Here is a 27,427-nt window from a genome sequence, read left to right as displayed (position 1 = left end):
TATTTTAGATATAAATAAGTATATAAAATAATATAAGATCAATGCATGAAACTTACCAAACATATAATCATCACTGGTTTACGTCCATAAACATCACTTATTCCACCAAGAATAGGCGAAGAAGCAAATTGTAAAAATGAAAACAATGAACCTAGTATACCTATACGATTCATTTTTGTGTTAGTTTAAAATTATGTTTTGAAATTTAATCACATTACTTACCACCAAATAAAACTCCATTAAACTTATCTGGTACACCAATAATTTTTTGAAAAACACTTATATGTTGTTCCAGCCATTGATATAATCCACCAGAGTCATTTTGTTTATAATAGTCTAATAATGATGGAAAAAGTGGCAATATCATGGTAAATGCCAGTAAATCAAATAATAATGAAATAAACACCACATATCCAGTAACATTTTCTGAGCTTTTTGTTGCCATATGGATGTTAAATAAAAATTTATATTGCAATTACATTAAAGAATTAATATGAAAGAATAATTGGATATAACAAAATACAATTGCAGTATGTGATGTATTTATATATAATAGTAATATATAATGTTAAGATTTTGGTAAGACAAAATAAAAGTAAAAACTAAAAAATAGACTTTGCACCAGACACCTGTTACATAACAATAATTACACCTACACTGTGTAGGTTACACACTAGTAGTCTAGTACTACAGTTTTTAGATATAAAATGAAATATTTACTTTCACTTTGTTAATACCTATTAGTACTAGAAAGTTGTTTATCAGTTAATAAATGCATTTTATGTTTTTTGTTTTTATAAGAAAAAAAATAGTAAAGTAACAATAATTATGAAAAAAGCACAAATATATCAAGGAATATTCGATAAAATTTTCAAAGAAAAATTCAAATAACTCAATAAATTATAGGTAGTTAAATTTAATATTATTATTTTAATCAACATTCTTATTTAAAAGTTGAAATGCGCGTTTTAGGATTGATAAGATAAATGTATTCTTTAATCCATGTTTTTAAAAACAATTTATGATTTATGTTTATCTACCCTTATCTAATTCTTACAATCAATGGTTTAAAAATTGAAAATTGAAAATTAATATTTTACAACCATAACTATATATAAGTAATATTGTAACTTCAATAATTTACATTAAATTAGCAATTTATTAAACTTATTCATTGATTTACAGTTTTAAGCTTTTATTATTTTTGTAATTGATTAGTCAATAATTAATATGTATATTTTAAGGCAAACAAAGTAATTATAATATAATTTTTATTTATTTAAATTAATCAATAAAACATAATACTGCCAACAAAAATTATTTTAGTACATTAATTAATGAATAATGTATCTCTAAATTTGAATTATTTTTCAGGACAAAATTTAAGAAATCATGGTATCACTTTAAAAATTATTTTCTTACTTATGTAAATAATCAAAATCTAAATTATGAACGTGCATGTGATTTATTACTAGAGCCCTTATTTAAGATTGTTGATAAATATACTAATATTTTGGGAAAAGTAAGTTATAACTTATATTATTTTTACGATAACAAAATGTTTTCGTAATTCTAATAATGTTATCTTATTAAAATTCATTTTTTTTAGATTATGGTTATTTTAGTGATTTTGTTGACAACATTTGTTGTAGCAATAGCGTACTGGATTGGTGTACCATATTGGTGGAATAATAATAAACTTTTAACAGTATTCTTGTTAATATTTGGAAATTGGTTATTAATAAATGTTATATTTCATTATTATATGGGAGTCACTACATCACCTGGATTTCCTACTTCAGTAAACAATGTTTTTATTCTTAATAACTAGTTCATAAATAAGAATATTAATTGTTTGTTCATTTTCAGAACAGTTTAATATATAATGATGTAGTAATTTGTAAAAAGTGTGATTATCCAAAGCCACCTCGTACACACCATTGTTCAATTTGTAATAAATGTATTCTCAAAATGGACCATCATTGTCGTATCCTTATATAATATTATCAATTATTTAAACTATATACAGTGCAATTATAATTTCGTGTGAAAACTAAATATTTTGACCAATAACTTTTTATTAAATTAAGTTTTTTGTTGAATCAAGGAAATACTATAAAATACATAATTTATAAAAATTTTAAATTCTTAACACTTATTGGGCCCATGTATTATAATATGTAACAAGAAGTTTTTAATGGTAACACCTAGTTTTAGTACATGATTAGGGTTGATCAAATGTTTTTTTATTAAATTTAAATAATTATACACTTATAATAAATTGCTATTGAGTTATGAAATAAGAATTTAAAGTATAAATACAATATGGTTTTTATCATAAAATTAAAAACCTAGTTGTTCTAACAGAAGTGAAAGGTTTTGTATCAACATTTTATTAAATTGAATGAGAAAAATACATTTAGTTAATGACACTAAAAATATAGTTAATAAAAATAAATTAAACATTTAGATAAAATATGTATAAACATTTGAAAGTATTAATTATTTGAAAATTTTTACAAAATGTGTAAATATTTCAGGTCATCCTAGATTCAATCAAAAAATTAATTTCAATATAAGGTTATCTCCCTAGAATGTATAGGATTACTTAAAATTGTGATTACACTGTTTAATTTGGATATACATGTATAAAATATATATTATAATGATTTAATTTGAATTCTAAATTCTTTCATCTTTTAGATTATAGATACTTTCAACACTTATTTTTATTATTAATTTTTAAATAACAGATATGTATATGATATTTGAAATATTATGTAAATATTTTTCTTAAGTTTATTCTAAAGCTTGGTTAAACAATTGTGTTGGATTTTATAACCATCGTTACTTTTTTCTCTACATGGTGTATATGACATTAGGTTCATTATTTTTGATTACATTTGGTGCTAATATAGTTTTCACAGAAGTATTCTATAAAGAAGAGGATCTAGTAGGGCATCCAGTTAAAATTAATACTTCTTTACCAAAAGTAAGTTAAACTTAATTTTTTAGACTAATTATAATATATAAATTAAAAATATTTGTATTCAATATCTAGACAGATTGGGTTTTAACACTTCAAGATGAATATGAAAACCACAAAATTGAAGTTGACCATGTAGCAGAATGGAGATTTTGGTGTATTATAGTTATAACTTTTATAACTTGTGGTAATTTTTAAAGAAATTGAGTAATTAATTATATTTTATACTACAAATTATTTCAGGAGTATTTATTGCATTAGCTATTTTAACTATGTGGCATGGTCTATTAATAAGTTATGGTGAAACAAGTATTGAAGGGCACATAAATAAATTTGAAACAGAAAGATTGTCAGTACTAAACTTTGAATATGTTAATGTTTATGATTATGGTATGAAAATGAATTGGATTATCTTTCTTGGACTTCATAGTGGAAGGTAAATTTAAACAATATTTGAATTTTAATTTAAAAATTATATAAATGCTAAAGTTATGATGATATAGTATATCCTCATATACTAAAACATACAAAATGGCATATTTTTATATAGCAGAATCAATTTTGTATTGTTAGGTTTAATGTATTGATCTATAATATAACTTGAAAGTAAGATCATTATTGTATTTGAACATTGGTTTTGTGAGATATTTTAATTTTTAAGCGAGTGAGCTGTATATAGGTATAATATTATAATTTAAAAACTAAAATATTTCCTAAAACTTATGTACAAAACTACAAACATAGATAATGAAGTATATAAATTTTCTTAAAGTATAATAATTAAAGCCCGGGATTATATGCAATTAAAAACTGTCAAATATGATGTAAATATGTATTCAAAAAGTGGCTAAATATGCAATTATATGCATTATGTTATACTTCATAAAATATGTATAAAAAAATAAAACACCATTTTTATACTAAGAATAGTAATAATTTATTATAAATCTAAAATTTTCTGAAAACTCAACAATAAACTTTAAAAATAATAGAACTAAAATCACATGTTATGAATAAATATTTTAAATATTATCAATCTTAATTTTTAGAATTGTCATTAAAATATTTAAAACTAAAATAGCTTTTAAGACAATTTTTATAACAATATTTTAACAAAATTCTTCTGAAAAATTATGTTAACAAAACAGCTTTTTTTCTACAGTAAAATTGATTTATCATTTAATAAATATTAAATATGTTTGTTATATAAATTTATGAACTAATGCAATAATTCTCTAAATATGCAAAATATGCAAGACGAATTTGATATTTGAATTCAGCGCGATATAAACCATACACATTTTATCCCCATCTATGTACAAACCATAGGGTAATACTCTGTGGTACAAACATGGTAATGCATATTACTCTGGGTGCTAATAATAATAAACTATAAGATAAGGTTTTAGGAAGTCCTTATTAATTACTTTTGTATTTTAAAACTGTTGAAATAAATTATTTGTCCATATAAATTACAAATTAAAACAAATGATATGGTTATTTTTTTAGAAATTGGAGACATATTGTATTTCCTTCAACTCATAAACCAATAGGAAATGGATTCATATGGCCAACTAAAAATGATATATATGAAGTGTTTTATTATCATAAACAATTAAATATGTAAAGTAAGTGTTCAATATATTTATGAAAATAATTACATGTTTGATTATGTATCATGAGGTAATATTATAGTTAGCAATATAAAATGAATAATTTATAAAATAGTATTAATAGGATTTTCTAAGAGTGGATACTTTATCTTGTTTTCATCATCATTCTGTGTTTGTGCAAAGAAATGTTGTATTATAAATTAAAATCAATAATAAACTAAGATGCACATTCAAACTATATTTTTTAACCAAGTTTAGTCTTGTAAAGTTGTTATAATATATTTTCAATATCAAGTGCTTTAAAAGAAAAATTGTCCACATGTTAAGACTTAAGACTATAGTAAAATTTATTGTACATAGATATTTTATTAAACTATGATGTATATGTATCAAATTTTGTAAAATGGATTTTTTTTTTCATAATTATCTATATTATGACATTTGTAATTTAAACATTACAATTTGTGTTTTTTAATGGAAATCTCTTATTTTGAATAAAAACTTTTATCTTTTTAATCAATAATTAAACATTTTTTTTTTAGTTTTAAATTAACTTATATTAGGTATTTATATTTCCATTTACACTATGGTATTAATTTATTTTGGATAAGAAAAATTGAGGCAACTAAAGATGGTATGTTAACCTTTGTCTTCTACTTAGAAGGGTATTTGTTTTTCTGAAGGGTCTATACAAATTTTAATTTAAATTAATAACTTAGATATTAATAATAAATAAAGTAATATACATTTGTTATGTCTCACAAATTAAACTTTTTTGATATTTGTAATAATAAGTAGTTTTGTATGTAGTTTTTAGAACATCTTAAATAATATTTAGTGAAATTTAAAGAAAACACATTGAATGTTTACATATTCTTGAAACATTGCAATTGGAAGACAATATATATTCTTTTTTTTATTCTTCAAGAAGATAATGGATCTTATTGATATTTCCAAATACATATGAATAACATTAAAAATATAAAATAAAATGATATAGCTTTAATTATTTACAAAAATCTTAAATAAACATAAAAAAATTAGTTATTATTAAATATGAATATTATATCATAATACACAAGTTATCTTATTTTTAGGGCCAAACAATTTGTTCTATCCATGGTAAAAATGCTGAAACTTTAGTGTATACACCAGGTGAATTTTCTGTTGCACAAAATTTTCCAAATGATGTTATCCCAATTAAATTGAAAACACATGCATTTTTTTCTGATCTTATTACAAGTGGTCCACCAGAATCACCCTAAATAGTAAGTAATTATTCATTAAAAATATATTTTAAATTTAAGTTCTATTTGTTTATGATAATTTAACAAACCAAACAAGTATCATGTCCTCCTGCTAAATCTCCAGCACACAACATAGAATCTATAATACCTCTACTTAAGGTTCTTGTTTTGCTTTCTGCTTCATATAATTTGTTACACTGCCGATTATCTATTAAGTCTAAATCTACTTTTAATAAATCATCACTTGAACGATCGCCTATATTAAATTAACTATTATTTTACATTATTTTTAAAATTAAAAATTGATAATACACATATTAAATAATGAATGTCTTAAATTACCATATTCAATGCTTCCCCATCCAGTGGCAGTAACTTTATGAGAATAATTGATATTTTCATTGTTGTTAAGACAAGCTGGTCGAATGTGGTCATTAAACTTAACTGTGTTATCCAAACGTAATAATGCAATATCATTATATTTAGATGTTTTATTGTAATTAGGATGTATAATGATTTCATTCACCAAAAATTCTACTGGATGAGCTCCATCGTTATCATTTTGTAAATTCAGATCTCCTAATCTTACTCGTACTGGAGTACCTCTGTTAAACATTATTTATTAGTTAACATATGTTTTGAAAAAAACTCATATAATAGAAAAAGTAAAGTTGTGTAACTCTATAAATTCAATATTGTTAATGGTTTGTATTGATTATTTCATTGCTATTTGATAGTTTTAAATTAAAGAAGTTATTAACTTACAGTGTGCTATGCGTACAATGAGCAGCTGTTAACACAAATTGGTCACTTATTAAAGTACCACCACAATTCCATGGATTTCCAAAGCTTGTGCGGAAACCTACTGCCACCTACAAATGATATAATCATAAATAAATATTAAACTTGTATTCTATTATCCACATTATACCATGTGTGGAAATTCTCCTAATTCAGACTTAGCTCCACCGACAATTAATCCAACACCTTTTGAATCACATTTTTCTATTGATACTGGTTTCGATGCTGTGTCAATCGCAAGAGGTAATACAGAAACAGTTGTTCTCAGTGTTTTGGAATATTCTTCACATTCTATGATAAAAATTAATATTTAATGCTTATCATTCTGTTTGTTAGCCTAATTTTAGTTTTACTTTTTTCACTGATGCGTTTTCTATTTGCATTTGAGCTATCTTGATATTCATAATATTTTTTGGTGGTTGTTGTAAATTTTGTGTCAAGTTCATCGTCAGGAAACAATATACTGCTACTAGTTTTATGATAATTAGGATTTTGTTTAGGCCTCTTATTTTCTTCATAACCACTATGATTAATTTGACTGTTTGGAAGTGGTGAATTATTTTCATTATTTCCTAAGCTATAAATATTCTCTGGTTTTTTAGTGGTTGTATAATAATTTGGTCTACTATTTTGATTTGATTGGTATGCTCCTTGGTATGGTTGATTATCATATTGATTATAATTCGGTCTTTGAGATACAGAACTTTGATATTTATTATTATTTTGATTTTGTAAGTATGTTTCATAGTATGGTCGATTGAAATTATTATTTTGACTTGCAGGTCTCTGTGTTTCATAATTAGGATAATTATAATAATTTTGAGGTATGTTAGTGGTTTGGTCATGGCCAAATATATTTTCATTGTTTGAATTTGGTTTATTATTACTGCTATAAAACCCATGTTCAATTGTTGGTCTAATAGATGTAGTTCTATTTTTATTAGGTCTTATAACTACATCTTGTTCATAGTTTTGATAAGGTCTGTCTTCAATAAACTCCATAGTATTTAAACTTTGATGTAAAACATTGCCTATGAAATTGGGATTTTTTTGTTTTTGATAGTCAAAAAAATTTATATTTGTAATTGGATTTTGCTGTAATATAGGTGCATGAAAGAAGTCAGGATTAAAGTTTAATGGAGGTTGTATTGACCGATCTTCTTTTTGATCATTACTTGAAACAAAATGTTTGTTTTTCAAAACATTTTTAGCACAACATATAATAGTTTGTTCAGAATTACATATAGCTCCTAAATCAGCATCTCTGAAACATTTACTTCTATATTGACAAAATCCGACAATACCATTTTTGTTTGTACACTCATCACCAATTTCTGTGAATAATAAATTATACAGATCACTATATTAGTATATCATGTATAATATATTAAATTTTCAATTCAAATTAAAAGGATACAACATAAAAATAAATTATCTTTATCATATGCATAATGTAAATAAGAAAAATAATTAATAATGTTTCCAAAATTTATGAATTATTATATTCTTATAAAATTATTAATTATTAATAGTTATGTATAGTTATACTTATATTATAAAAATATGTTACATGAATATTTTAGTTTTTAAATGTTTTTAAATATATATGAAAATTCTAATAAACCTAAGTAGGTATAATATATAAAAATATATAAAAATGATTTTTTTAAAACAAACATTTTTCTATAAATTAATTGGTTTTTTTCCTAAAATTTTTTAATATTATTGACAAAAAAAAAATGTTTTAACATTATTATTTTTTTTATTTAAAAATCTACTTTTGTTATTTAATATGATCAATTTAGTTAACTTATAAATATTACTCACAGTAAATGAATCAGGGAAGGGCATAATAAAATTTAACACCAAAATGTGCATTCAAAATATAATTTATAATTTGCTAACTACAAAATAAAGGCAAAAAGTGTGTTTAAAAGAATAAATCTATATAGAAATTAAAATATTAATGAAATTTTTATTTAAACAATAAAAAAAGTTAAAATTTTCAAAACTATATTTAAGCTCCAGAGAGGAGGCAAATGCAAATCCTTTGATTTACCCTCTTATTCAGGTCCCCATGCTATTTCCCGATGAAAGATAAGCATTATTAATAGTTATAAATTATCATAAATATTTTAAAATATTTTCTCAAAAAAATAAAATTAAGTACCTATGATGTTTTTCATTTCAAATATGTTTCATACAATTATACATGTATAAAAATAATTTAATAAGTTCATTTTAACTAATTAAGTTTGGTAAGTTTGGTTTTTTAATTTAAAATCCTAAACAGAAATAGAAATCTATGTGAGGAGCCATTTAAGCATTTCACTACAAAATTGTTTATTATACATACATAAATATTCTACAAAAAATCTAAAAATCGAATAAGTTTTTTTCAGTCTTCTAAAGTTTATAAATAGATCCTAGACACAATACCTCGGAGATAATCGAAGTCTAAAAGATAATAAGTGTTTACTGAGAAGTAACCCAGATGGTATTCTTTTAAAACGGTGATATTGAATTGAGTCCTTGGTTACTTTTATGTATTTTAATTGAGTCTAGCTTATAATGCTTATTATATTAATATCTTTGAATTACGTCCGTAAAGATAAAATGTCATAACTAGGTACTTATATAGTCAGTGACGAATTTTTAATATTTTGTTATATTTTCAAAAATAATAAAATAAGTATGTACTTGAAATTTCCAAATTATTATTTTCAATACCTATATTATGATAATATTTCCAACAAATTTTAACTCTTTTTGAAATATTCATAGGCATGACAAATTTTAATTTTTTTTAGTATTTTTCTATAAAGGTCGATAAAAAATTATTCTATTGATAAAAAGTACTTTTATTTATTATTATTTTCAATATTTTTTAATTAATTGACTCTTTATACTTATTGTTACAATAAAAAAAAGGGACTCAACTTCAATAACCTAAAAATATTGGTCAAACTCAACTCCGATAACCCAAAAATATTAGCAGGACTCAATTCAATGTTATCCTTTTATAATTCTATTCTAGGTAGTAGTATTATAGAGCAGCGGTTCCCAATCTGGGGTACGCAGGATGATTTCAAGGGGTACATGAAAAAAAATTGACTAATGGTGGAAAATGTTGAATTTGTTTATTTAAAACAATTTATTTCGAAAATATTCTATATATGTTATTAAACATGAAAATTTGTGTCACAAATTAAACCTTAACCGTCAATTTATTTAATAAATATGGAATATAGAATGTAACATAAAATGTTTTATTATTTTTTATTTAAATATTTTAAAAGTAGTTAAGTGAAAAAGTTTAAAAATGTTAACGAGGAGTACCTACAAAACGAAAAAAAGTTTGGAACCGTTACTTTAAAGTATTGGGGCGTCTTCCATCTCATGCCTTTTAATTCCTTACCACTATCAAGTTTGCTTATAGATACAAACTGTAAATTGTAATATTTCTAATAAAAAAAATGTAGTAATAATACTCAAACAAATTTGGTAACAAATACTCATATAAAGATATGTTCACGAAATTTACTACTCAGCACAACCTCATGGCGGTACCCCTGGGCTCAATTAAAATTTCACATGATATTAGAAATTTGAGTAAAAAACACATTTTTTACTTTCATAAAATTTAATAAGATAAAATTCTACCTTAATTTATGGCTTGTATAAAATACATAATCCTTTACTAATTTTAATTACATAAAGTAACGTTATTTGCTTTTTTTTAAACATTAATATATAACAAATATCATAGAATTCACAAATTTAATTTTACAAATTATATGTGAACATTATTTACATGATAGAATAGGGTAGCCTTAACATGAATAGTTATTGATTAATATTAGCTAAGAACATTATTGTTATCATGAGGGGAGGTATATTTTGTGAAATTAGACCGACTCATTAGCAAGTTTAAGGATTCCTGAAGTCTGGTGTTATCTGGGACACAAAGGTAAATCGCTTTAACAAGTGTGGTCTATCAGTGTGACATCCAATTAATCTTTAGGTAAAGTTAACACAAAATCTGACGGACTTATATTTACTATGAAGTATGATAAAAATTAAAGCCAAATGTTAAGTGTGTATATTATATACGTAATTTAATAAATGCATATTATAATCGTTTTTAGGAAAAAAAATATGAAATCCATTATTTATATTTATATATAAAACGCAATAAGCATATAAATGGACTTGTTGTTTTATAAACTAGAATAATTATAACTATTGGAATGCTGTTAATGGCCGCGTATGCATGCATAAGTATATCCGTTTGTATATGTAGACATAAAAGTTATTATGTTGTTATATTATATTATGATGACACTTAACTGTTTAAATACACAGCTGTACACGTATCTTAAATTAACACTTAATAATGAAGATAAATTAACGTTAAAATACGAACCTACCTCTCCAGTTAATGTTTAATTAATTATTTTTTTACAAAATATTTAATTTTTTTGGTTATTCATAAAAATTAAATTTCATTTTTAATCTTTATCAGTTATTGGGATAGTAAAAATTAAAATGTGTTCTGAAACATTTCCAGTGTTACTATTTTATTTACGTATAATTTGAACGCATATTTTTATTTTATAAGTTATTTTTCAAATACTTTTGAGGAACACTTAAAGTAACCACCAGCTTATAATTAGACCAAATTCTTAACCTGTTTTAGGTTCTAAAATCTGATAAAAATAAATTTTTGAATATGATAATTATTGTTTTAAAAATAATAATAAGCTTATATCATATAGTTATGTATCGATGCGAATGAAACAAGACAATGTCTCTGTATCTTAGTTATTTACTTCAGATTTTAAACAATTAGACTAACTAGATAGAACTGATAGGTCCTGTATTTTATTAGCTTAAAACAAATGTAATCGATGCAAAAAGCTTTAAATGTTTTAAAAGTTATTTTTATTTTAAGTTAAAATATTTATTGATTAACGTCTGTCAGTCTGTAAAATAATTTATTGTTTCAGTAGACGAATCATTAAACCCTCACTCACAAATAGATAGTATATAAGCTTATTTCCTGTGTGTATGCAACTATCAAACATTTGCAATTATTATTGTATCCTAAATAATAAACATGTTACAGGAAATTGTGAAACTGATTTGATTTTATTAATTACAATTTTTTTCCCCCAGTTACTACAGACTGTTCTTACCAAATTATAACATGATAAATACTAAACATTTTCATACATATTTTTACTATACCTAATTATTGTACATATAGGTATTTTAATTGTTTATTTTTAAATTTTACATGATTACAGACCATAGTCCAAATTACAATATTAACATCATCTAAATTTAAAACAAAATATTTAGCAAGATTATAATTATAATTAATATTCACATAATTGCATGTATATGCATTACGCATATAGGATTGATATGTAGCATGTAAAAATGATTTAAATCAAACCGGGAATGTAAATTTAGAGACTCAGTAATTCCATTTTAAATTTTCCACAATTGGTCGAAACCCTACTATATGATAAGTATATTTACGTCCCCGGTACTTGGAAATAACCATCTTTGAATGTATAATTGATTATTGATACTATTAATTAAAAAACTAAAAATTGAGAAATTTATTTATACACTATAAGCATCTTATATATGTATTACCTATATTTTTATACACAGTCAAGGTTTGATTTTTGACTGCTTGAAGAGATGTACAATTTTTAGTGCAGTAAATATTTTGGGGGTGGGTGGTTTATTGAATTTTCTGACCGCGATTTAATATTTTTATTCAATTAAGTATTAAGTAATCAGTTATAATCGTGGTTTAAATTTATTAACTAATCTATTCATGGTAACTTGAATGTTTTATCACAAATTATACTTTAAGTAGGATGAGTATCGATGTAGTGTGTACAATCAAATACCTATAATCGCAAAATAATAATAAACTATAATACTTTTCGTATCACCTCTGTTATTCTGTATAAACATGTAGCATCTATGTAGGTGCATGTATAATAAAAACTAATATGTGCCCATATTCAACAGTATAATATAATATGATGATAATACATAGATATCATTGAAATTGAACTTGATAAATGTCTTAGAAATTAAAAAATATTCTTCACACGACGTACCTTGCTCAAGTGCCTGACAATAATTCACAAAAATCAAAGCACCGATTGCTTTCCAGATATGTATATAACGCATTTTATTACTTTCGTTACTCGTAAGAACAATGATAACATATATAAATTATATTTATTTATTTGTGTGTAATATAATATTTAATATACAGCACTCAACACTACTAGTCTGCTGACTTACATAACGTAACTAACGAGTAACGACCATTTGCAATAAATTGATAGCGAATAAACAAAATGAACAGAAATCCATTCTGGTTCCCCCCCTCCCTAAACTAAATCATACATTTTATGTGTAGATATTCAATTATACTTGATGCCCCACCATTTGTTCATAAACGAGGATAGCGTGTTTATTAAGGCCTGTTATAGGAAATGAATTATCGTATTTTTGGAAAAACCTTGAATAATAATCATTACAAGTCATAATATACACTATATCCGTTTAGATTTGTAGATTTAAATACAAAATTATGTATCTACCTATTGGCTATTTAGCATTTATGTTAATTTTCCGAAATTTAAAATTTAATAAGTAGTATTATTTGATAAAATTGAAAAAAGAAAAATATTGTCTTGAATAATGTAAATATCATATTTTTATAAATTGTAATACTACTTACAAACATAAGAGAGCACAGCAAGTATAATGCAATTTATTCTACTTGAAAAACATGTTTACGCACCTCTGCAGATTTAAAACGTTGGCGCCAGATCTCTATAGAGATCGCTGAAACGTACATTTTGAATTTTCATAAAAAATTTAAAAACTAACTCTATCTCAGAGTATGACATACAATTCAGAATAAAAATACCAAATATTGTGTAACCTATATAATAGGAATAATAAGACAGGTAAATTAAGAAGTTGTTTGACTCATTTGTTATTAAATTTATAGAAATAATGATGAATCATCATAGTAATAAAACGATTCTGAGCGTATACAGACCTCTGTCAAAACTACATTTGCTAACATTTTATGTCAAAATAGCCGCTCTTAAGTTCCGAGTTCATATATTGATGATGAAAGATGTAACTTTTAACTTTTTCGGTACACGTAAATTCTTTTTACTATATTTCAACTCAAAAACGGCCTAACACTTTAATGGACACTACAAAAAATAAAAGTTCACCAAACTCGACCTTAATTTGTCATTTATAGATATTTGCAAACTATAAATAAAGAAAGATATTATATTTATTAATATTTTCTAGTGTCCGCGGGTCTTTGGGAATCTATAAGGTCAGTAAAACTTCCTCTTTCAAATGATTGCGTTTAAAATATCACTGCTATAGTAGTAATGACATTTTAAGAACAATTTTTATATTACTGCTATAGAAGTACAGATGTTTAAAAATAACCACCCGACATCATTTTATATTATTACGGCATTTATTAGCAATGCTATAGCACTATAATCAGGCATTTCTTTTCTATTGGGCACTTTTGGCACGTGCCCAGGGTCCCGCGATTGTTGGGGTCCTCTAATTCCTGCCAGATCACCAACCAATCGATATTTATTATCTTTTTTTATTTTTAACATTTAATAGGATATTTACAATCTATAAAAATAGTTTACAATAAGCATAATATGGTTGCGTCAGGTAAATATATAGGCTTGAAAGCTTGAGACGAGTAATCTACCCAAATGAAGAAACTGAAAATATACTAGGAATATATCATCTTTTGAAAAAAAATTAAATTGAAGACACATTTTCAAATGTAGAAATTTTGCATTAAGAATATTTTTAAGTTTAATGGTAACTAACTGTAGTGGAAAACGCTCTTTTTCCAAATTGAAAAGAATTAAAAATGAATTAAGAAGTACAATGCTACAAGAAAGATTTAACAGTTTGTCATTGATGTCAATATAATGTGATATGCTTAAAAACATAGACTTCAAAGAAGTAATTATTAACGATTTTGCCAATCTTAAACCTAGAAAGGCGCTTCTTCAATAAAAATAGAATTTTCAAAATTTCCGGATTATTTTAAAGTTAATATTATACTAAGTATTTAAATTTAATGTGAAATGAAAAAATAAAAATCATTTATAGTTAAATTAATCTAGACTTTTTCTTATCTACCATCTCCCTATTTACCTGTTTTAATAAAATATAGTATTCTGTCCAAGTTGTAGAGGCCCATGTAGATTACCTAGGGCCTCAAAAAGGTTAAAGACGGCCCTGACTATAATATTGGCCTATTGTTCATCAATGTATTTGAATTTTATTGGTGTTTATTTCTCTATCATTCTAGTATGAAGCTATATCAAGCTATAAATTCGACTCTTAGTTTATTTTACCTATTATAAAATATTATAATGATAATTATGATTGTTGATATTACTTGTTATGCCTCTTTTATAGTTTTTTTTTTACTTTTACAATTTTTTTTTTTGCTTATTTTTGTTTTATAACCTTTTATACACATAACTTTATTATTCTAAATTAACTCATACATTTAATATATTTTGATATTTAAAAGGTCAGTATATATTTTTGCATTATACAGCGTGGTTCCTTTTAAAGGTAACACTAAATAAGTCTGTCCAGTGACATCGGATTAATATGTGGTTTTCGGGAGGAGATAAGGAATACATAAATACACATTTCTTGATGATTTTTACATTTTTAGATCTTTCCGTGTGCGCATACGCAATATACAACTTGCATTTTTTTAAATGGCATCAGGTGTTTTAAATACCAAATTTGGATAGACCGAATTTTTTTAAGTCGATTTGGTTCTTTTTACCATAGATCTAAAATAAAAATTGACTAAATGGCATCGAGTCAAAGTTTCGATTAAAATTATTGAATTTTTCAACAATCATACTAGAATTTTATGAATTATTATGAAATTTTAAGTATTTTTTTTATATCTATCGGTTTTCAGATATTATTAAATCATTTAAATTTGATTTTGAGGAATTAATTCACCTCAATTACACCGGTTATAGTAACACACAGGGTTCAATTAACTAAAATTTAAAGTTTTTATGTTTTTTATGCTAATTTTTATCGATTAAAATGACGTTCGAATAATAATCATTAAAGAAGAACCTAATGATGTTATTATTGATAAATTTAGATAAATATATGAATTTTAATGATCACGAGTGATATAGACAGTTTATGACTGGAATATATTTTAAAATTAGGCAAAGTATTAAACAATTAGTTGATACCTATAAGTTCAAAAACAAAATTTGAAAAATCAGAGATTAAAATACAATAATAAAACGAGTCAACATGTTTTAAGTATTCAAAATTAAAATTTACACGGAATTCTTAAAAAGTTACAGACTATTTTGTATGTCTATAAAATTTATAAAATGTTCATATAATTTTTAATTTTATCATCTTACTACCTAAATTTTGAAATTTTGATACAATATTCATCACAAGCTTATTTTATAGAAATTAAAAATTAAGTGAAATATATCATTATAATTATTGTTTATAAGCAACTGAAATTCATATTTTTCCAATATAGGTTATTCTAACGAAAAATAACATTTTTTCACAAATTATTTTTGGTCTTTTGTTGTACTTCAAAGATACAAGTATTAACCGTAGAAACTTAAAACATTCTATCATTACTTCAATTATTATTTTCTATAAATTCGATGACATTTTCTAGATATTTTTTAGTTTTGATAAAAATACAAAAAGCTTGAAAATGTATTACAAGTTTCTTCATTAATTGCTTTTACAGAAATTCAAAAATATATTGGCATTGTTTTTTTTATGAGTTTAAAATTGAAATTTTAACATAATAGTTATGTATTGTAATTAATAAAATATTAAATTTTTATAGCTAAGGTTTAAAAATTGTATACAAGGCTCCTCATAAGTATTTCATAGTGAAACCAAAATTATATAAGCACAATAGTTTTATGAATTTTTAAAGTTTATATTTTGATATTTAATCGAAAAATATTTATGTTAGTTATTCTTTAAAATATTATTTGTGAGAATTTAGAAATTTTACTTACATTGTTATATTTACCTTATTTTATTATTTATAATCAAAGACTTTACTATACATAATATTATTTAATTAGTATTTAGATAAATGTTAAGCTATTTTCTAAAACCATAGGTCATGCATAATGTATATAAATATATATACACAGTTAAAATATCCTAACTCTGTTAATAACCATTATCCATCACATACTAAGTTTATCGCTTCACTTAAAATCTAAAATGTACTAACATGTTAACAATTTGTCTTTAGATCATGTGTACATTCTAATCATTCTACAACCATTCTGTTATTTCGCGGATTTATTTTGATCTAGTTTAAAATAGGTAAAAATGTATATTTATTAATAAAACGCTATTTGTAAATAATTTTTTATTAATATTAAATTTTTCAATAAAAATACAACATAAAAAATATTATAATCAGTTACAAAAATAAATATTTTGGCCATCATAATTTTATTAATTTGGCGTTACTGCCAAATAAGTACATTTATTGGTATTATTAATAAGTACATTGTGTTATTCTTTTATCTTAAATGAATTTAAAACATTGTCCATTTTCTTTATTATATTGACTAATGGCATCATGCGTCGATTATCATGTTCTTTTACTTTAAATTTATTTAAACATTCATATTCTGCTGTCTGGTGATTAATGTGTTCAAAAACTTTTTGTTTATGTTCTATTGGAATTAAAAACCTCAAACCTATGTCTGTTTCATTTTCTCTGTAATGTACTTATAAATTTAGATTTTTTCATAATTATGTATAAACAGCCAATAACTTACTTTTTATACTGAGCAACATAAATGGGCGAATTTTTATTTGAAGTATATATTCCAAATACTATCATATGATCATGTGGATGGTAATCTACTGCACTACTAGTGGCTGTTGTTAAATCTTGGCGATTCGTATAAAATGCTAGTTGCTTAGCAGTATTTGCTTCCCAAACATTAACTAATCCGTCTTCGCCACAGCCAAACACAAGATTACCACAAGGACTTAATACACATCCTGTTTGTACTTTATTGTTTACACCGCCCTATTAAAGTTACCAATTGTATTTCTCGAGATCAATATGAACCAAGTTAAGTATAAACTGTAAATATTTACCCTAAACCACTGTATGATTGCTGTTGTATGTAAATCCATCATTCGTAAAATACTATCTCTGGTTTGAATTAGAAGCCGTTTTCCGGCTGGATGTAAAACTATATTACTTATTATGACTTGTCTTATTTCGGGTACTGATATAATTCTTTTTAATTCAAGTCTAAAATTACGTATAAATATCATATATAGGTGTTTATATATTTTTTTAATTATCGGGCAGGTGTTAATTGTTGGTAAAAATAAAAAATATCAAATTAATCTACACAATTGTTTTGAAAACATTTCGTGAAGGTTGCACCTCCAACCCCACTGTACGTCATACATAATTATATGATCTAAACGCATTTTACATTAATCTAATTTATTAATACTTAAAATAAATTTAAATGTTTATATAAGTTTATGACCTACCTACTATTTTCGAGCGTCCATTCAATAATTAACCCATGACTATCGGCCGAAAGTACTGTAGTTTCCAATAGAGTAATACTTGATATGAAACCTTTGTGGAATTCCATTTCTTGGCACAATGTCCATTTATTATGGGTGAAAGTCCATAATCGCAATATACTATCGTAACATCCAGTTATTATAACCGCTTTATTATATTCAGCACAATATACATACGATGGATGCGGAAGAATCTAAAATTATTTATCTAACACTTAGTACTTAATAATATCTATTTAATTATCCATACTTGAAATTCTGTTTGGTTGTAATTTTTTAGTGTCCAAACACAAGCAGTATAATCGGAAGAAGTTGTTAATAAATTATTATTGTCATAGCTCCATCTTAATGTATATACCAAACCTATCAAAACATAAAAAAATTATTGTAAATCGTACAGATAAAAAAAAAAATATAAATATATAATGTAGTGTGATTCTTTTATTGTGAATCTGATTATATACTAGTATCCTAGGAAATTCAAGGAATTATTAATTTGTTCTATAATGTGTAAAACTTTAATGACATAGGTAAATATTATCTATTTTACTTTTTTCTATGATTATCAATAATTAGGCAATTAGAAGCATTAACATTAGTAACTATTAGTTATTTTTAAAATACCTAAATAATTTTTTTTTTTTAACTCATTAAATTGGTAGATGGTAGATACTTATTATAATTTAAGATTCAAAATGAAATGAATTTTACAATTACAATATTTTTTTACCTTTTTTGATAAAAACTATGATTTTTTACTAAAATTATTTAAAATTTTAGATTTTACGAACCTAGTATTTTATTTTAAGATTAACATTATAATTGATAGAGTTGATATTATTTTCAGTTTATTTCTATGATTGATCAAATATCGTTTGACGTTTAGTCATCGGTATAACGTTTAACGGTATTATAATAACCATAGTAGTTGATTTTAAATATCAAATATCAATACCGGTTCTGATACCGTCATACCGTCAACCCTATTAAATTATATATTTAATTTGTAAGTTGTAACATGAGGTTATTCATAAAAAATATTCTTGTTTTAAATTAATTTGAATTTTAATAACAAAAACATCGTAATATTTATATAATTATATAGGTACCTATATATATTTATAATTTGATGAATCTAAAACCAATTTCAAAAAACACGTCATACATATTATATAGAAATTTAATCCATTATTACTAAAAACTAGTATACATTTTTTTTGTATTCACCTATAATTCTATAATTTATAATGTACACGGATATTTCAATTTTTACGTGGAAATAATACTATTTAAAGGCCTAGAGTTGTAGTAAATTCACCAAAGTTAATAAAACTTATAATAATATGATTTAAAAAGTATTAAAAGAACATTTTGACCTGACAAGTATATTATGTTATTTATAAACATTAAGTTGAATTACCCATATAAGGTTCTATTATAACATACCTTGATGACCAATTAACTGTTTAAGCAATTTATATCCGGGTACTGAATAGATATTTATATTTTTTCCTGTAGCAACTGCTAGCTTTAAACCATCATAACTATATTTTAAATACATGCATCCTTCTAAGTTTGGTTGAAGTTTCACTATTTCAGAATTTGGTATTTTACATTTTTGACCAGGAAAACGTTTCCATTTAATATTGTATTCCTATTAAAACAATTAAAATTATTTATTTATTTATTTATTGACAGATGGAGTCTAAAATTTTAATTAATTTATACTTGAAACATTTCTTGACTTGTACTGATAAAGTCAGAATTAAGATCATTTTGTGAACTAGATTTAATAGAAGTTAATTCTTGTTGATTTTTCTCTGATACCACATCAGTTACCCTTAAGTTCTTTACTTTATTCAAACTAATATAAAGTGTGCTAGGATATTTTTTTAGAATTCCTTTTTTAAACCAATGCATTACCTAAATATATATATATATATATATATACTGACATATTTATCTAGTTAACTTACAAATTATACTATACTTATACATTATGGATACCTACCATTGGATAGTTTTTGTGAAAAGACTTCGGTTTTGGGCCAGGTTTGTATAATTGTAGTCTTATTTGTTTTCCTGTATTTGTAATTCCATTTGATCCAATTGGTCTTATAAATGCCCAAGCTATTCTATGCCAATTATTCATTGATACTAGAGGTCGAATACTTCCAGTAAAATCTACAATCTCAAATAATATTACTGTATTTGCTGTTATAATATGTTTAAATTGTTCAGTATAAACCACTTTTTCATCCCAGTTTGGTATTATTGTTCTAGACATACATTTTAAGTTTATTTTTAATGCATTTAAATTAAAATATTAATAATTAAATATTACTTGTGATATTTGAAATCAAATTCTTTTGTTAAAATTGGATTAATGTAAGTTTTTTCTTGATTTATTTCATTTGTATCGCTTATTTTTAGATATTCCCACGTAGTTGTATCGATAATATAAATTATAACACTTGGATGTCTTATTCTTGTATCAACTTTTAATACATCTGTTTGATGAATATAAATTTCTAATTTAACATTTTCATTTTCATCTAAGTATTAATTTTAAAAATTCATTATTATTAAATTCATTGTAAAATTGTTGTAAAATTACTTACTTTTTGTTTCTTCATTAAAATTATTTAAACAAGCAACATTATTTAATGCAGCTGACGACTCCATACCATTTTTTTCTTTATTTTCTTTTTTTTTAACTCTAATAAAATGTATATTATTTTAGAAATTATACTATTAAAAACATCAAACTATGCGATGTTTATTATTTAATTATAACCAATATAATGAATCATTAAATAAATTGTTTAGAACTAAATATCATTTATAAATAGCAAAGTTAAAAATATTTATTGATTGAATTCATAGTACTTTAATGGCACTATTCTGCTTGAATTATCTGTGATTTCACTGTCACTTAATTCAATGGAAACACTTTCTGGAGTTATTGATCGACTGTCTTTTAAACTACTCTTGTGTGATATTGGACTATTAGCAGATAAACTTCTTATACTAGATCCATTAGTACTTGATATTGAACGTGGACGAGGTACAGGTATTTGCATAGGTACATCACTATTACCTATTATTTCAAAATTGTTTGATAATTAAATTAAATTGAAATTTTATTTTACACTTCATTAATATAAAATAATAATAAAACAAATTTTACTTTTATTTTTTTGCCAACCTTGTGACAATGGTGATGAATTTTGACTAAATGATGACAATTCCGACCCATTCCTGTATAAAATTACCCATTTTATCTTTTGTAATTAAATAATAAACATATTGTAAAACCAATTTATCATTAATTATAAAATATTATCAAATAAATCAATGGTTTAAAACAATAAAGTTGTTTGTCATAATTTCAAGTTAAATTAATTATAAATACATAAAACACTGCATTAATCAAAGAAAAGAGATATTTAATATATTAAAGTTAATTTGTGTTAGATTTTGATTTCAATTGTTTTGAAAAACTGTTTATAATAAGTATTTATTTATTGTTTTTGTTATATTATGGTATTAGCTATTAATCCAATTCTAAGTATACAGTGTGTAAACGGTAATCGAGAACATTCAATATCTTTGCGTAGATACCTGATATTTGAATTCTGTTATTTTGGTAGTTGTTATGACATAAAAATACACATTTTTATGGTCTTTGAATTTTTTTTACTTAAATAGTCACGCGCATGTCAACTTTTTTCAAGATTTTTATTAACTAAATAAATAGGTAACTTAAATAAGAATTGAATTTGTTATTAATTATTAATACGTTCTAATAGATCCATTAAATGTAAAGAAATAAACAACATACTAATTTACGTTTTTTCTGAAATAATAAGTTATGATTTATTACACAAACTAAAGAGAAAATTATTCAGTAATTGAAGTTAAAATAACGTATTAATATCACCGTAATAAATAGTTATAAAAATGTCAATCTTTAACAATCCTATAATAATTAATTTCAGAGTTACAATTAAAAAGCTGAAAATCGAGAGCATTTTTTTTTGAATTGCTGTAACTTGGTCAATTTTGGACTTAGAAAGTTGATTCAACTACCAAAATTCATTAAAAAAATAGGCGAAAAATAATTAGTGGTTAAAGCAGGGGGTTGCCATTAAAAAAAAAAAGTTGACATGCGCATGCGCGTGACTATTTAAGTAAAAAAAATTCAAAGACCATAAAAATGTGTATTTTTATGTCATAACAACTATCAAAAAAACAGAATTCAAATATCAGGTCTCTACGCAAAGATATTGAATGTTCTCGATTACCGTTTACACACTGTATAAATTTAAATTATAATGGCCAATGCCAAATGGGTTATAATTCTATTTATTTGCATAATACATGTTTGTTTAATTTATATGATTTATTAAAAAAATGGGAACCTCTCACTACTACTGGAACTAGATCCCATAGACTGAATATCATTTTTGCTTAATAATTTCTTTTTTCTTGGTTTAATTTCTGGTGGTTTCTGAAAAATAAATAATTTTAATTTTAAGAGCAAAAAAATTGTATTCACACAAAATTAATCATTATAAGTATGTTATTTTAATATTTGACTATTAAAATATTACATATTTATAACTTATTTAATATCCTACTTCAGTAGCGTGCTTAACATAGGTAGGCGTAGAGTTGTCAAATTTTTTTTGGGGGGAGGGCTATAGCTCTCTTAAGAGTAGACATGTACCAACTCATGGAGGGCTTTGTCTGCATTTGAGGGAGGAAGTATATTCTCTGAACTGGAGGCTAAGTCCCCCTAATTACACCTATGGTGCTTAAGTAAAATTTTTTGAGGTAATTGCCTCAAAATTAAAATGTGTGGAACGTGGGTAGATGGATATTGGGAAATGAATTTAGTGCATTACATTTTCTTAAAAATATTATTTATACTATTAAAAAAAAATGTTAATTAAAAGCTGTTGGCACATGAGTGATCAAATGGTAGTTAGCCTCAGGTCATTAAGAAAAAAAAAACTAAATTAATATTTGAAGTTTATGGAAAACTCCTTAAACTAAGCTATTTTATCGTAAAATTCATAAACCTTTTTTTTTTTTTATTAAAAACTTAAACTTTATTGTCTTTAGTATAAAAATATACATTGAAAATATTCTTAGGTAAAAATAATAATAAAATAAACTATGTATTATTTGATCCCAAAATATATCAGAAATTAAATCTAATAATTAATATATTATATTATTATAATAATAGTATGTATAAATGTATATATTTTATTAAATTTATTTATAAAAATTCAAAAAATCTCTAGGTACCTTGGTCCTTGAGATAATTGGCCAATATATATTATATTTTACCTATAGATAAACTTTATAAATTGATTTTTTTATCTTATTACTTTATTTTTTTGTATCTATTATCAACTAAAAAACTAGTTATTTGAAGTTATAGTTTTATTACTATATCAACTTATTAGGTATATGTTTTTGTGATTAAAATACTTTTAAACTTAATACTTTGAAGATATGAGAAATATTTTAATGTATGATTATTAAAAAAATAAAATTTTAAATAAAAACATTTATAAATATGTTTCCTGTGTATTTAATTTTAATAAAATTTCAAATTTTACAATTTAAAAATATTACACAAAAATTTAAAACTACAATTGCTTATCTGTTAATTTGTGACTTGTTATATTCTATAATGTAATTGTAACGTTGATAATAAATTGACTATATAGCCATCTAATATTAATTTTTAATAGCTATTAGCAATGTTTTATGCTATTACTTAATTGTATTATGTAGATTGATGCAGCCATTACATTATATTTAACTGTGGTTCATACCAAACTAACAAAATACATATCTTGTATTAATATGCATTATGTCAAATCATTTAGACCATTCAGTGGTGTACGCAGGGGAGGGTTCTAGGGTTTTAACCTCCTCCAAAATTTCTTCCTCCTCCCAAAATTTTTTTATATGTTAAATCATATGTCTATTGTCTATGAACTATGGACTTTTGAATAATTATTTATTATAAATTTAATATAAAAATATAAATTAATATAATTTATAAAATTATTACTTTTATAATTGTATGAATACTGTTTAGTTATTTTATTTTGTTTATAGTATAGTAGGTATGTATTACATTATATGTTAATATCAGATATTTTTTATTCTAAGAGAAGAAAATAATTATTTTGTGCTATAAAATGTTGGTTATATTTACTAGTTTAGCTATAAATTGAGAGGGGGCAGAGCCTTCACAGGTATCTAATCAATCCATAGTGAAAACTCTTACTGAACTAAAATCCTGCGTATGCTACTGAAACTATTAACTATTTATGAATAATCAACTTAAAAAAAATTATTAAAATTTATTAGCCCTTAATATTTTCAAAAATTTGTACAATTTCATGTACCTACTACACATTATTAATAAAGGCATTAGGACAATGCATAAAAAAATAAATACTATCCTATGAAAAAGAGATTTTCAAGTCACCATAATGAGTATATATCTATATATCATAATAATATTGTAATAGATAATAGAAATTATACTTATTTATCTTATTTCTTAAAAAAAAATTTAATATAACTTACTTCAATTAAATTTTCTCTAGAATCTGATATAGGACCATATAAATTATTATGGAATTCAGTAAGTTCAATCATTGGATCTTTGTCCATTGCTTATAATACCTATGTTGAAGAAATATATTTAATTTACAATACTTTTTAAAATTTAATCATTCATACCTTTTTTGCTATTTTAATATAACTTTATTAATATTAACAATAACTGTCTACATTAAAACCATTTTAATACATTTAATAATAGTTGGCTTATTGTTGTGATTGTGTAATGTGTAAACTGTAGTCATACTTGATATATCACCATAGCAACAATTGATTGTTTATATTTTCATGGTAATATATACATTTTAAATATTAAAACTTTTTTAAAATATATTTTTAAGCTACCTTTATTAAATATTTTATGAAATAAAGACATATTTTATTACTAAGAAGTAATTTTTTTCTTAGCTATAATGCTATAAATAATTGGATAATCTGACTATTTTGGCTAGTTTTAGTAAATAATTTTTAAATATATGGTATATATAATTAATTATATCTAGCCTGTAGGCTGTAATAAATAAGGATTGATATGGAATAATACGTAATAAACTAAATTAGTAATGATTTTTAAAATAATTGAATAAGACTATAATTAAATATTAATTAAAGCTTAGGTGATTTTGATATATAGTAATTACTAATAAATTAACAGTGTTAACTATAATTTATTGAGTACCTATAATTTTAGTTACATTAATTTGGATTTATCTTATTTATAACAATTTATAATTCATGGTAAATAATTTTTCATATTCATTTTTTATGGTATTACAAATGAAATAGCATTACAGGTTATAGTATTACTGATATTTCCTCTTAAATACTAATAAGTAGGATTTGGAAGTTGATGTATTTTTTTTTTTTGGAAACGATACTCTGACCACAAATGTGTTACATCAACATGTGAATCTAAATAACTAATTTTTATTTTGCATTTTTTGGCTTTTTTAATTTTTAAGTCATTTTTTGTTATATTTTCTTTTTTAGTTTAATTTCTTGTATTTTTAATTAGAATTTCAGATTTTTTTCTATCACTTCAGTGAATGTAGAGAGAAGTTTTTGGAAATATAAATATTTATTAGCTAATAATTGTCGTTCATTTACTTTTGACAATATAAAATATGCTTTAATAATAGTTAGTAAAATGTAATAATTTTGAGTAATTTGTAAGCTAACTTATTAAGAATTTTATAGATTTATACATTTAAAAAAAAAAATATTTTTACTAATTTAAAACAAATATTAACAATTTTTTAATGTTTTTAAGGTCATCAACTTCCGAACTCTACTAATAAGTTAAACCGATTTGAATTTGAAAATACCCCTTGATTTGATCTTATTTAGTTAAATACTTAAAATGTATTATAGTATTCGCCATTTTTCCAAATATTGATCATTTTGAGGACCAGATTTTTACTTTTAATTTTTTTAAACTAATAATGAAGTAATGACAAGACATAGGTCATAAATTATTACGTTAATATACCACCAGACCGTGTTATATACCATGGTTTTAGAAGATATACATATCTAATAGTAACCAATAATCTCTTATCAATTTATCACATTTTACAATTCTATATTATAAAAACAGATAATGAATACAATAAATAAATACATTTTAAAAGTTTAGAACGTGTTTTCCAAAATATTAAACTATATGTTTTTAAATTTCTAACTTCCAAGATAAATAAATATTTAAGTTTATTCTTCCTTCAACAAAATAGGAATTCACAATGTAAGAGTTTAAATATTTCTAAGTTAATTTAAACATTTAAGACATGAAAACTTTCCTAATATCATTATTTTTAAATATATACTTTATTTAGTTTATTTATCTTTTGATTCCAGATAAGTAATGATGCAAACATTAGTAAATACGCTGAAATTTTCATTTTCAAAAATTAATATACAACCAGTTCGTCATCGATATTGGAAAGACCAACAAGGTGCTCGACCATTAATTCGACGATATGGTTATAATGATGATAAAATTCTCCAATCTGGGTTATTGCCACGATCAGCCGATGAAAAAAATAAATTACCAATGCCCATATATAGACCCAAAGATGTTTGGAATGAACGCAGAGCTCTTTTTGGACAAAACGACTACATTGATATTTTAGGAGATGAATCTGTGCATCCTGTCAGAGTACTATACAATGTACCATCGTGGTTGAGAGGCGTAAAAGGCAATGAGTTTCAAATATTATTAAGGAAAAGAAAAATGTTACAACACGGTGTGTATCCATTGGCTAGACCTACAAAATGGAGCCTAATGCAAAAACGAATCAAATATTTGTATACTTTCTTGAATAGAAAAACTAGAACTGGAATGGAAAAATAATTATTTAATTTGTTAAACAATATAAAATATTAGTATTTAAAATTATTTATATTTAACT

The 27,427-nt window shown here is 23.6% G+C and overlaps 5 protein-coding genes across 8 annotated transcripts in view; 2 read left to right on the top strand and 3 right to left on the bottom strand.

Moving 5' to 3' along the window:
- The window catches only part of LOC112593620 (major facilitator superfamily domain-containing protein 10-like), a 2,703-nt gene extending 1,868 nt beyond the window's left edge, over nucleotides 1-835 (bottom strand). Inside the window, exons 1-2 of the mRNA XM_025338104.1 lie at nucleotides 223-835; nucleotides 57-160 (exon numbers count right to left, since the gene is read on the bottom strand). Of these exons, the coding sequence (XP_025193889.1) occupies nucleotides 57-160; nucleotides 223-445 (327 nt within the window). The 5' untranslated portion in view covers nucleotides 446-835. The remainder of the gene's footprint in view (nucleotides 1-56; nucleotides 161-222) is intronic.
- Nucleotides 773-5,786, top strand: LOC112593670 (palmitoyltransferase ZDHHC16). Its single transcript, XM_025338175.1, has 9 exons — nucleotides 773-783; nucleotides 1,381-1,522; nucleotides 1,610-1,801; nucleotides 1,870-1,987; nucleotides 2,811-2,992; nucleotides 3,062-3,173; nucleotides 3,230-3,422; nucleotides 4,496-4,614; nucleotides 5,697-5,786. Exons 1-8 carry the CDS (start codon nucleotides 773-775, stop codon nucleotides 4,611-4,613), a joined length of 1,068 nt encoding a protein of 355 aa, XP_025193960.1. The 3' UTR covers nucleotide 4,614; nucleotides 5,697-5,786.
- Nucleotides 5,693-12,994, bottom strand: LOC112593833 (serine protease Hayan-like). 2 transcript variants are annotated; one of them, XM_025338421.1, is made up of 7 exons: nucleotides 12,794-12,994; nucleotides 7,001-7,981; nucleotides 6,778-6,938; nucleotides 6,612-6,718; nucleotides 6,189-6,451; nucleotides 5,936-6,102; nucleotides 5,693-5,860 (listed from the first exon to the last, which is right to left on the bottom strand). In XM_025338421.1, exons 1-7 carry the CDS (start codon nucleotides 12,864-12,866, stop codon nucleotides 5,693-5,695), a joined length of 1,920 nt encoding a protein of 639 aa, XP_025194206.1. In that variant the 5' UTR covers nucleotides 12,867-12,994. The 2 variants fall into 2 exon arrangements, with proteins under 2 accessions (XP_025194206.1, XP_025194207.1); XM_025338422.1 differs by lacking the exon at nucleotides 5,693-5,860 and having other exon boundaries at nucleotides 6,029-6,116.
- LOC112593834 (39S ribosomal protein L51, mitochondrial) lies at nucleotides 5,788-27,427 on the top strand. Of its 2 annotated transcripts, none has more exons than XM_025338424.1 (2): nucleotides 5,788-5,867; nucleotides 26,874-27,427. In XM_025338424.1, the coding sequence occupies exon 2, from the start codon at nucleotides 26,881-26,883 to the stop codon at nucleotides 27,367-27,369; it is 489 nt and encodes a 162-aa protein (XP_025194209.1). In that variant the 5' UTR covers nucleotides 5,788-5,867; nucleotides 26,874-26,880; the 3' UTR covers nucleotides 27,370-27,427. The 2 variants fall into 2 exon arrangements, with proteins under 2 accessions (XP_025194209.1, XP_025194208.1); XM_025338423.1 differs by lacking the exon at nucleotides 5,788-5,867 and adding an exon at nucleotides 26,656-26,760.
- On the bottom strand, nucleotides 17,304-25,180 carry LOC112593832 (jouberin-like). 2 transcript variants are annotated; one of them, XM_025338419.1, is made up of 15 exons: nucleotides 25,140-25,180; nucleotides 24,984-25,082; nucleotides 22,787-22,875; nucleotides 21,553-21,623; nucleotides 21,252-21,462; nucleotides 20,984-21,081; nucleotides 20,707-20,917; nucleotides 20,374-20,641; nucleotides 20,091-20,285; nucleotides 19,809-20,016; nucleotides 18,613-18,725; nucleotides 18,324-18,556; nucleotides 17,913-18,072; nucleotides 17,585-17,841; nucleotides 17,316-17,523 (listed from the first exon to the last, which is right to left on the bottom strand). In XM_025338419.1, the coding sequence occupies exons 2-15, from the start codon at nucleotides 25,068-25,070 to the stop codon at nucleotides 17,316-17,318; spliced, it is 2,409 nt and encodes an 802-aa protein (XP_025194204.1). In that variant the 5' UTR covers nucleotides 25,071-25,082; nucleotides 25,140-25,180. The 2 variants fall into 2 exon arrangements, with proteins under 2 accessions (XP_025194205.1, XP_025194204.1); XM_025338420.1 differs by lacking the exon at nucleotides 25,140-25,180 and having other exon boundaries at nucleotides 17,304-17,523; nucleotides 24,984-25,070.

Source organism: Melanaphis sacchari, unplaced genomic scaffold (genome assembly GCF_002803265.2).
Source record: "Melanaphis sacchari strain LSU unplaced genomic scaffold, SCAv2.0 Contig20_pilon_pilon, whole genome shotgun sequence".
Classification (NCBI taxonomy): domain Eukaryota; kingdom Metazoa; phylum Arthropoda; class Insecta; order Hemiptera; family Aphididae; genus Melanaphis; species Melanaphis sacchari.
This window is presented reverse-complemented; position numbering and strand designations above follow the sequence as displayed.

Excerpts from the sequence above, each read along its gene's own strand:
- LOC112593834 (XM_025338424.1), top strand. The coding sequence starts at position 26,881 with ATGATGCAAACATTAGTAAATACGCTGAAATTTTCATTTTCAAAAATT.
- LOC112593832 (XM_025338419.1), bottom strand. The coding sequence starts at position 25,070 with ATGGACAAAGATCCAATGATTGAACTTACTGAATTCCATAATAATTTA. Across the intron at positions 20,918-20,983 it reads TTTTAATGAAGAAACAAAAA|ATGAAAATGAAAATGTTAAA; the intron begins GTAAGTAATTTT and ends ATTAATACTTAG. Across the intron at positions 17,842-17,912 it reads CAATCATACAGTGGTTTAGG|GGCGGTGTAAACAATAAAGT; the intron begins GTAAATATTTAC and ends TAACTTTAATAG.
- LOC112593833 (XM_025338421.1), bottom strand. The coding sequence starts at position 12,866 with ATGCGTTATATACATATCTGGAAAGCAATCGGTGCTTTGATTTTTGTG. Across the intron at positions 6,939-7,000 it reads AAAACGCATCAGTGAAAAAA|AATGTGAAGAATATTCCAAA; the intron begins GTAAAACTAAAA and ends TTTTTATCATAG. Across the intron at positions 6,452-6,611 it reads CATTGTACGCATAGCACACT|AGGTACTCCAGTACGAGTAA; the intron begins GTAAGTTAATAA and ends AATGTTTAACAG.
- LOC112593670 (XM_025338175.1), top strand. Across the intron at positions 1,523-1,609 it reads ATACTAATATTTTGGGAAAA|ATTATGGTTATTTTAGTGAT; the intron begins GTAAGTTATAAC and ends CATTTTTTTTAG. Across the intron at positions 1,802-1,869 it reads CACCTGGATTTCCTACTTCA|AACAGTTTAATATATAATGA; the intron begins GTAAACAATGTT and ends GTTCATTTTCAG.